This window comes from Mirounga leonina, unplaced genomic scaffold (assembly GCF_011800145.1).
Source record: "Mirounga leonina isolate KUSES-001 unplaced genomic scaffold, KU_Mleo_1.0 Mir_53, whole genome shotgun sequence".
Classification (NCBI taxonomy): Eukaryota; Metazoa; Chordata; class Mammalia; order Carnivora; family Phocidae; genus Mirounga; species Mirounga leonina.
The window spans coordinates 30,677,563-30,687,393 of record NW_023270807.1 but is presented as its reverse complement, the minus strand read 5'-3'; the positions used below and the strand labels follow the sequence as shown (position 1 = coordinate 30,687,393).

General features: G+C 35.9%; 1 protein-coding gene across 1 annotated transcript in view; it reads left to right on the top strand.

Annotated features, from left to right (window-relative positions):
• LMBRD1 (LMBR1 domain containing 1) overlaps positions 1-9,831 on the top strand; it is a 136,590-nt gene that overhangs the window by 95,721 nt on the left and 31,038 nt on the right. The window contains exons 10-13 of the mRNA XM_034991517.1: positions 5,705-5,769; positions 6,112-6,214; positions 6,761-6,865; positions 9,204-9,353. Of these exons, the coding sequence (XP_034847408.1) occupies positions 5,705-5,769; positions 6,112-6,214; positions 6,761-6,865; positions 9,204-9,353 (423 nt within the window). The remainder of the gene's footprint in view (positions 1-5,704; positions 5,770-6,111; positions 6,215-6,760; positions 6,866-9,203; positions 9,354-9,831) is intronic.

Sequence of the window (9,831 nt, the reverse complement as noted above, 5' to 3'; positions counted from 1 at the left end):
CTGAAAAACCCACTGATAGCCATATGGGGTTTCCCTTGTATGTCACTTCTTTCCTTTCTCTTGCTGCTTTTAAAATTCTCTCTTTATCACTACTTTTGGCCATCTTGTTTACTTTGTGTCTTGATGCAGACCTCTTTGAGTTGGTTTTGTTGGGGGCTGTCTGTGCCTCCTGGATCTGGATTTCTCTTTCCTTCCCCAGATTCAGGAAGTTTTTAGCTCTTATTTCTTCAGACAAATCTTTTGCCCCCTTTTGTCGCTCTTCTCCTTCTGGGATCCCTTATCATGCGACTGTTATGCTTGACAAGTGTCACTGAGTTCCCTGGGTCTATTCTCATTTTGCGTATTTTTCCCCCTCTCATCTGCTCAGCTTGATTCCTTTCCATTACTCTGTCCTCCAGGTGGCTGATCCGTTCTTCTGCTTCCTCTTGTTTGCTATTTATTCCAGGTAGTCTGTTTTTATTTCCATTTAGTGAGTCCAGTAGCTCTAATTGGTTCTTTTTTACATCTCCTGTCTCTTGGTGGAGGGTCTCATGGAGGTCTGCACTCTTTTCTCAAGTCCAATGAGTATCTTTATGAGCATTACTTTAAATTACTGTCAGACATATTACTTATCTCCATTTTGCTTAAGTTTCCTGCTCTGATTTTGTTCCACTCTTTCATTTGGGACATACTCCTCTGTCTCCTCATTCTGTCTATTGTTGTGTCTGTTTCTCTGTGTTAGGAAAGTCAGCTACATCTCCCACACTTGAAAGTAGTGGCTTTATGAAGAAGAGGTCCTGCAGCACAATGTCTCCTTTTCACCAGAAAATGGTGCATCAGGGGGTGTTTCCTATATGTGTTGCTACAGGGGTCCTACTGTTGTGGCTGAGATGTGTTTGCCTACAGTCCAGCCTGTGATGGCTCTCTGCCTGTTGTGGGCAGTCTGGTGCCCGTGGTATTAGTCCAGGTGGTCTGGGACTACCTTGGGCTTGAGTTGAGTCAGACCAGGTGTTCGCCAGAGATGAAGTAACACCAAACTGCAGGCACTTTCCCTGTGTTGTCCCCTGAGAAGCTTTTGTTGGTGGGTGGGGCCTGCAGTCAGACCAGCTGCCTGTGCCCAGCCCACTGCTGGGGTCACAGTCAGATTGGTGTGTGGTTATCTTCCCCTTTCCCTGGAGCAGGACTCACTTTGGAGTGGTGCTAGACCCTTGGTCTGGGCTGCACGCACACTGCCAGGCTTATGGCACCGCTTTGATGGGATCTTGCCAAGAGCGATCGGAGGGGGTAGATCTGCTTCGCTGTGGCCTCTTGTCTATACCGGGCTGTGAAGAGTCTGTTCTGCCAGCTTCCCAGTTGCTTTCTGGGTTATTTATGCCAATGTGTGTGCTCTCTAGGCAGCCACATGGCTAGAGGTGAGTCCAGGGTCCTCCTACTCTGCCATCTACCCAGCAGCCTCTCAGTTAGTGTTAATTCTTAACCTTTGGTAAAATTCACTAGTGAAGTCATCTTGTTTTGGGCTTTTATTGTGGGAAGTTTTTGATAACTTATTCAGTCACTTTTCTTGTTATAGATCTCTTCAGATTTTCTTTTTTTTTAAATCAGTTTTGGTAATTTGTGTCTTTCTAGGAATTTGTTCATTTATTCTAGGTGTATCTAAATTGTTTTCCCACTGTTTTCTGGCCTGCATGGTTTCTGATAGGAAATTAGCTGTTAATCTTGCTGAGAATCTGTTTTACATGATGATCTCTTCCTGCTTGCTTCTTTCAAGATATCTGATTTGCCCTTCCCTACATAGATGCATGTCTAGGTGTGGATGTCTTTGAATTTATTCCTCTTGGAGTTTGTTGAGTTTCTTGGATACATAGGTTATTTTTCATCAAATTTAGAATGCTTTTGCCCATTATTTCTTATTCTTTTTGCCCTTTTACCTCCTCTTTTTCTGGGAATCCCATTGAACTTATGCTTCATGGTGTCACATGTGTCTGAGGCTCTGTTCACTTTATTTCATTGTTTTTTTCTTTCTCTTCCTCAGACTTGATCATCTCAGTTGATTTATCTTCAAGTTCGATCATTTTTTTCCTTCTGTCCTGCTCAAATCTGCTGTTTAACCCTCTGGTGAAATGTTAATGGCCATTTCAACTCCAGAATTTCAATTCACTTCTTTTTTATAATTTCTCTTTATTTAGTGAAACATTGTTTTCATATTTTGTTTTAGTTCTTAGGTCATGATTTTCTTTAGTTCTTTGAACACATTTAAAACACTGGATTTAAAGTTTTTGTCTGGTAAATCCAGTGGGCTTTCTCAAAGACATTGCCTATTGATTTTTTTTCCCCCTCTGTGTTGACCATGTTTTCTTGTTTCTTTGCATGTCTCTTAATTTTTTTTCTTAAAACCTGGGAAATTTTAAATGATATAATGTGGTAACTCTGGAGATCAGATTCCCCCCTCTCCCCAGGTTTGCTATTATTATTCTTTGCTGTTTGTTTTATGACTTTTGTGAACGAATTCTGTGAAGTCTATATTCTTTGTTGTATGTTGTCACTGAAGTCTCTGCTTGGTTAGCTTAGTTAATGATTGAACCAATCATTGAACCTCAAACCAATAAGCCTCCTAATCTTTGCTGAAGGGCAGTGTATGTGTTTTGAGATACTACTTCAACACTCAGGCAGGCACTTTGCAACTATGCCTTAGCCTTCACTTCCTGCTTGTGCAGAGCCTCAAGGTTAATCAGAAGTGGGAGTTTAAACCTTCTCAGATCTTTGCTGAGTATGCACACAGCCCTGGGCATGTATAGGGCCTTCTACATTCCCAGGAATATGTGGAAATTTTTCAAAGCCTCTATGGACATCTCCTTTCCTAGGTTTCCATTTTAATCTTTCTGGTTAGTTTATTTTTTGCCTGTTACTGACCAGTTCTTGTGGCCATAATGTTATTGGTTGCCTGTAATTTTTTGACAGACACTCCTGGAGAAAAAGTTTTGTATTGTATGAGCTCCAGTTCTTGTCAAACAGACGGCCGTGCAAGTGAGATCTTCCATGGAATTACCCAGCAAGTCAAATAATAACAATTCTCTGGGAATGAGACTTTGAAAGAGCTCTGTTCCCTTTTTGTTTCCTCAGGTGGCTGCTCGGCTTCTGGCTTTTACAGGCTATCTTTCAAGGCTACAGTACACTAGAGAGAAGTGATTGGGACTACAACAAGTTAAAATGCCATAATGCTCTGTATTCTTACTGAGATTCAGTCATTTTTCTTGGATAAATGTCCTTGAATTGTTGCATGGCTTTGGTAAATTTCCCTAGTGTTGAAAAATTGATTCTGACAATTTATGTCAGTTTTTTCATTGCTTTTATGGAGGAGAGGATTTTCAGAGGTTCTTATCCCTCTCTCTTTACTGATGTCACCTCTATAGCTTAATCTTTATTTCAAATTGACATTATAGCTAAGAGTGGAATATTTAGGTCAGTTCAAGGTGGTCATCATTGACAAGATTCTGGAAGTGCTAATTTAAGTTCTCATTTATATATGTTGTTTTCTTGGTTTTTATAAAAGTTATAGTTTTTACATTCTGTATTCTATTAGGTAGCTGTGATTAAACAGTTTAACTGTGGGTCATTCATCCTAACAGGTTGGGAAAATAGTCCCAGATTTTTTTTCCTTTTTTATTCTCTCCCCAAATGGACATCAGGGAAAGGGAATTTTAACTTCTGCTATTTGTGTTAGGCCTTTGTACTACTAATTGGCATCTGGCAGTTATACGTCCTCATGTTACAAGCTATTTCTTATTAGCAGTCTGTTAGGAAATAATATGTTTTAGTTGTAGATCCTCAGTGTAATTATATTGTCTTCTGATTCACCTTGGTATCGAATAAAGGTGCTCAAATCTAGTAGAAAAAGATTGTGTAAGCTCCTTTATACCTTCTACTAATGAACTTTTGTTACTGTGGAGTCACTTCAAACTTCCTTAGCAATGAGACCTTTTTTTTTTTTTAAGATTTATTTCTTTTAGAAAGAGAGAGCATGTGACTGCAAGTGGGAGTCGGGGGCAAAAGGGGAGGGAGAGGGACAAGCAGATTCCATGCTGAGCAGGGAGCCTGATATGGGGCTCGAGCCCATGACCCGACCCAGAGATCATGACTTAGCTGAAGTCAAGAATCAGCTACTCAACAGACTGAGCCACCCAGGCATACCAGCAGTGATACCTTTTTAAATAAATGAATTCTCATGTAAAATTCCAGTATGTAAAATGGGTACAAGCAGTGTTTTCTATTTCAGGTAATTACTATATCCTTTTTGGTCCTCTCTTGCCAATTTTCTTTCCCAATGGTTCCAGAGGCACTCTTTCAGAACTGAAGAATTTCCTAGAACTCAGCCTAAAATTTATTCCAAAATTCATCTTTATATGTGGGGTAGGATGATGTGTTACTATTTTACTTCATTTATCCTGGCAGAATTCTAAAGTATACTTGAGCAATTATGTGGAATAAGATGAAAAATACCCTCACATACATGATATTTTCCATCTATTCCTATCAATTCCAGTCCAAAGGGAAGCCAAAAACACTTAACTGTGCTTAATCAGAATCTTCTTTTTTTTGTTCTGACTTTGTGGACTGTTCAGCCTACTCGTTGCAAGAACTTAAGGAAGATGTCAGGGAAAAAAAGAGCCTGGGTTATTATTAATATAGGTTTCAGCCCTTTTTTATTCCTTAGAGACCAGGTTCCAAAAAATTTTTGCTTGTTTTCTACTATCTCTAATACAAAGTTCATATGGGAGAAGGAAATGTATTCTACCAATTACAATGCTTAATACGTTTCTTCCCAGAAATATTATTTAACATGACAGTTTCTTCAGTGCTATTAATACTCTATATTTCAGGAATAGTAGCAGTTATACAGACTTTTCTGGGCCATGGTATGTGATATATACATATATACATATATGTGTATATCACATATATATACACAAAACATGTAGACAAAAGCTATAAATTGTATGTATGTATGTGCATGTGTGTATATATGTATGTATATACATATGTATGTGTGTATGTGTATATGTGTTTAAAAATTCTGTGGGAAATGTTCCAAGTTCCCTTTTTTAATAACAGGTTTATATAACCTGATGACTTTCATGGTTTTGGTTTTTTGTATGTGTATGTAAGTCTTAATGTACTTTTTAAAATTTATTTTTATTTTTTTTAAGATTTTATTTATTTACTTGATAGAGAGAGACACAGTGAGAGAGGGAACACAAGCAGGGGGGAGTGGGAGAGGGAGAAGCAGGCTTCCCGTGGAGTAGGGAGCCCAATGTGGGACTCGATCCCAGGACCCTGGGATCATGACCTGAGCCGAAGGCAGATGCTTAATGACTGAGCCACCCAGGCACCCCTTAATGTACTTTTCAGTTATCTTTGAAGTTTATATTTCATTGTAACTGAATATAAACCTTTTATATGACCTAGCAGAGTCTCATTTGTTTACTTACTAATGAAGACTTTTAAATACTTTGTCTCTTGAGTATGTGTTTTCAGTCAAACAGTCTCATAATGAAAATTTAGATGACAAATGCCTAGGATTATATACTAAATTACAATATATCTTGGATCATTTTATTTAGATCATTGTCACATGCTTGCAATTCATATTGAGTGTAACGGTTTTGTGCTTTTAATATCAACTTCTAGAACTGTATTTTAATGAATTTTTTTTTTTTCTTACTTTTAGATCATTTGGGGAATATTTTTCATCTTAGTTGCTTTGCTGTTTATAATTTCTCTCTTCCTGTCAAAGTAAGTGTAGTATACATATTTTCTAAAGCACACATCCTGTGATGTTACACATTTTCCATACTTGATTCCATTAGTGTAGCGTATTCATCTTTAGCTATTTTACTTGTATTCTACAGCATTAACTCAAAGAATGACTAAAAATGTGCAATAATAGACAGTATTTCTTTGTTCTATTTCAGCTGAACAGTATCTGTAAGATATTTAAATGAGGCTTAATTTGTTACCCATGGTTTTCTTTGACTCTGTTCAATCTGCATGCTTAACTTATGATATTTTTTCTAAGTTAATTGAAAATATGCTAGTATAACATATAAATTCACATAATTTTTGTTGTTGTTTTAGTTTGGATAAAGCCCTTCATTCAGCTGGAATAGATTCTGGTTTTATAATTTTTGGAGCTAACCTGAGTAATCCACTGAATATGCTTTTGCCTGTACTACAAACAGTGAGTAAAAAAAAAAAAAAATCAGTCATTTTATTCTTCAGCAAACATTCTCACACTCTGTCACATTATTATGTTAACAAACTATTAATATTTGGCAATATATGCTTGTGCCCTCTGCTGATTTGGTTCTTCATTTACGTGTAACTTCCACATTGATATATTACTTTAAAGATTATATTGATATATTGCTGAACTCTTATACATAATTTGATTTGGGATACATTATAATACCTAAGATGAACGTTTCCAATCAATTCCTATTTTTAATTTTTAATGAAGTCTTTTATTCCATGTATAAATGTAATTTCAGTTTAATTTGTTATAGGATTTTTATTAGGATAATGGTACTAAGCAATTTGTAACAATTTAGTAATTGTTTTTTGGAGGATTTTTTTTTTTTGGTATTATCATAGTAGCCTATCAAAATCAAGGCTGATATTTTAAACATTTGTCAAATACGAATAATGAAGTTTCATTTTCATAATTTTATATGACTTCTAGAACCCCTATTGTTTGTGCATTAAATTAAATTTTATTTTTTTTCAGGTGTTTCCTCTTGATTATGTTCTTATAACAATTATTATTATGTACTTTATTTTTACTTCAATGGCGGGAATTCGAAATATTGGCATATGGTTCTTTTGGGTTAGAGTAAGTATAACAATATTATTTTGATCTTTTTCATCATTTTGTACATAAGCTCCATCTCCAAGTTAACTTAGATTTATAATATAAAAGTTGTAAATATCCTGATATTAAAAGGAAGCACTAGCTTTTTCTTTTTTTTTTGTTAAATATTTTATTTATTTATTTGACAGAGAGAGAGATAGCGAGAGCAGGAACACAAGCAGGGGGGGAGTGGGAGAGGGAAAAGCAGGCTTCCCGCCGAGCAGGGAACCCGATGCGGGGCTCGATCCCAAGACCCTGGGATCATGACCTGAGCCGAAAGCAGACGCTTAACAACTGAGCCACCCAGGTGCCCTGAAGTACTAGCTTTTTCACTTCACGTTAGCATAAAGGTGCTTTTTGCCTAAGTGGTGGTTTTTAAATGGGCAAGTTTGCCCCCTGCATACATTTGGCTGTGTCTGGAGATATTTTCAGTTGTTAAAACTAGTGGGTGATTGACTTATTTCACTTAGCATAATCCCTTCCAGTTCCATCCATGTCGATGCAAATGGTGGGTATTCATCCTTTCTGATGGCTGAGTAATAGTCCATTGTATACATGTACCACGTCTTCTCAATCCATTCATCTGTTGAAGGGCATCATGGCTCCTTCCACAGTAAAACAACAACAACAACCCAAAAAACTAGTGGGTACTATTGGTGTCTAGTGGCTAGAGGCCAGAGATTCTGCTAAACATTCTGGATTGCACAGAGCAGCCTCTCATAACAAAGACTTAACCAGCCCAAAATGTCAATAGTGCCAAGGTTGAGAAACCCTGGTCTAGAAGTTACATTATTTTCTTTAGTGTTTGGCTGCATGGAAACACATTGAAGTACAAATGAATACACTGTAGCTCAATAGATGGCCCTTCCTGCTAGAAGTTAAAATTGCTTTATGATTGGAGAAGGGTTATTTTCTTCTTACACTCATTTTGAGATAAATTAAGAATTTCAAGGGGCACCTGGGTGGCTCAGTCGACTAAGCATCTGCCTTTAACCTCAGGTCATGATCTCTAGGTCCTGGGATCAAGCCCCGTATCAGGCTGTCTGCTTAGCAGGGAGTCTGCTTTTCCCTCTTCTTCTGCTCCTACCCCCTGTTCATGCTCTCTCTCTCTCAATCTCTTTCAAATAAATAAATAAATCTAAAAAAAATTTTTTTTTCAAAATGAAGATAATTTGGGTAGAGATTACTTCCACGTGTGAGTAAAAGAAAACTCAGTTAAATAGTGGTTTGAACTAATAAAAGATTTCTTGCTGTGAAATTTTTTAAAAATCTAGCATTGCTTTGTACCTCAAAAATGTCAAGTCCAGTATCTCTGTAATGCTCTTGGCTTCTCCCTCATGATTGTAATATGGCTGCTACAGCTTCATTTATCCTGTTCATGTCCCATTAAAAAAAATACTTATTATCAATAAAGCAACATTTTCCCAAAAGTCCGCAGCAGACTTCTTTCCTTTTGATGTTTAATATTTTATCACTGTTAGCTACAACTAGATGTAAGGGAAACTGGGAAATCTCAATTTTTAGGTGTTCATATTGTCATCCTATCCAGATTTGGATAGTTCTTTTACTCTCTGTTGTACTAAAATCTGTTAATAAAACAGGGTAGTGATTTCTTAGTTGCTAAAATACAAATGTGCTCTGCCATTGAAATGAAGCAAGTCCTCTGGCTTATTGTATTTATTATCACATTTTAGTTTCCCTTTAGTGTAAATATATATGAAAGTATTTACATTCAGATTAATATAAATTATGATAAACTAGAATTTATAACAGTATAATATGAGGATGTCATGAGTATCTCACAGAAATGAGTATTTATAAATGCATGATATGTCTGTTCTTGTGTAGTAATATTTTGTAAAACCACAAATATATTAGTAATACTTGTAGTTTAAACTCATTCCTCTAATCTTTAGGTAGCATTAGTGGTTGTTCATAATTCTTCTTAGCTCTATAAACTTGTAACAGATGCTATTACATAATAAATTTAGAAGATTTGTCTGGAAACAAACCAGGTGAATACTAACATATAATATATTCTCTAGGTCTTGAGATTTTCATGGATCATTTATAGAATCCTTTGAATATAGATGCTTTGCTGTGATTTTAAAATAACCATAAATGTAAAACTAAAAGCTTTACAGAGAAAGAATTGTCTGTCATTGTCATAATCATTTGAAATGATTAAGAATTCTTAATATTTATTTTAGAAAAAGAAATGGTTGGTTGAACTGTATTCATTACCTCTAACACACAAGCAGAACTTAGTGCCTTACAAATAAAGCATATTGCTGAAATATTGTTACTTTTTTCTTTCCAGCTATATAAAATTAGAAGAGGTAGAACCAGGCCCCAGGCACTCTTATTTCTTTGCATGATACTTCTGCTTATTGTCCTTCACACCAGCTACATGATTTATAGTCTTGCTCCCCAATATGTCATGTATGGAAGCCAAAATTACCTAATAGAGGTAAGTACAAAATTTTAAACTTCATTATTTTGATATTTTAAAGAGAGTGGTATTTAAAACCAAATTTTAATTTGTGAAGGTTGGCATAAGATAATAGCTCATCAGATCAAGTTTAATATCACTAAAACAGGTTTTTCACTCCCATTTTTTGAGCATATTTATGTTTGTTTCATACAAGTTTTTTTTTTTTAGTAACACTGAATTTTATTATTATAGTTCCTTAAATGGCTCCCATGATGCTAAGCTACTGAACTTTATCTCAGCACTTTGTTAAAACTCATAGTATTTTCCCTAAAATAATATTTTAAGTAGTTTTATTAATATGGCTCCCCAAAAAGTTTTGATGAGCAAAGTATGTCTGGTCATCAGTACTGTGAATTCCACAGGAGATTCTTTAAAAATATTTTATTTGTAGTGTTACAAAGGAAAGCAGTGACATACAAGGGAAACCCCATATGGCTATCAGTGGGTTTTTCAG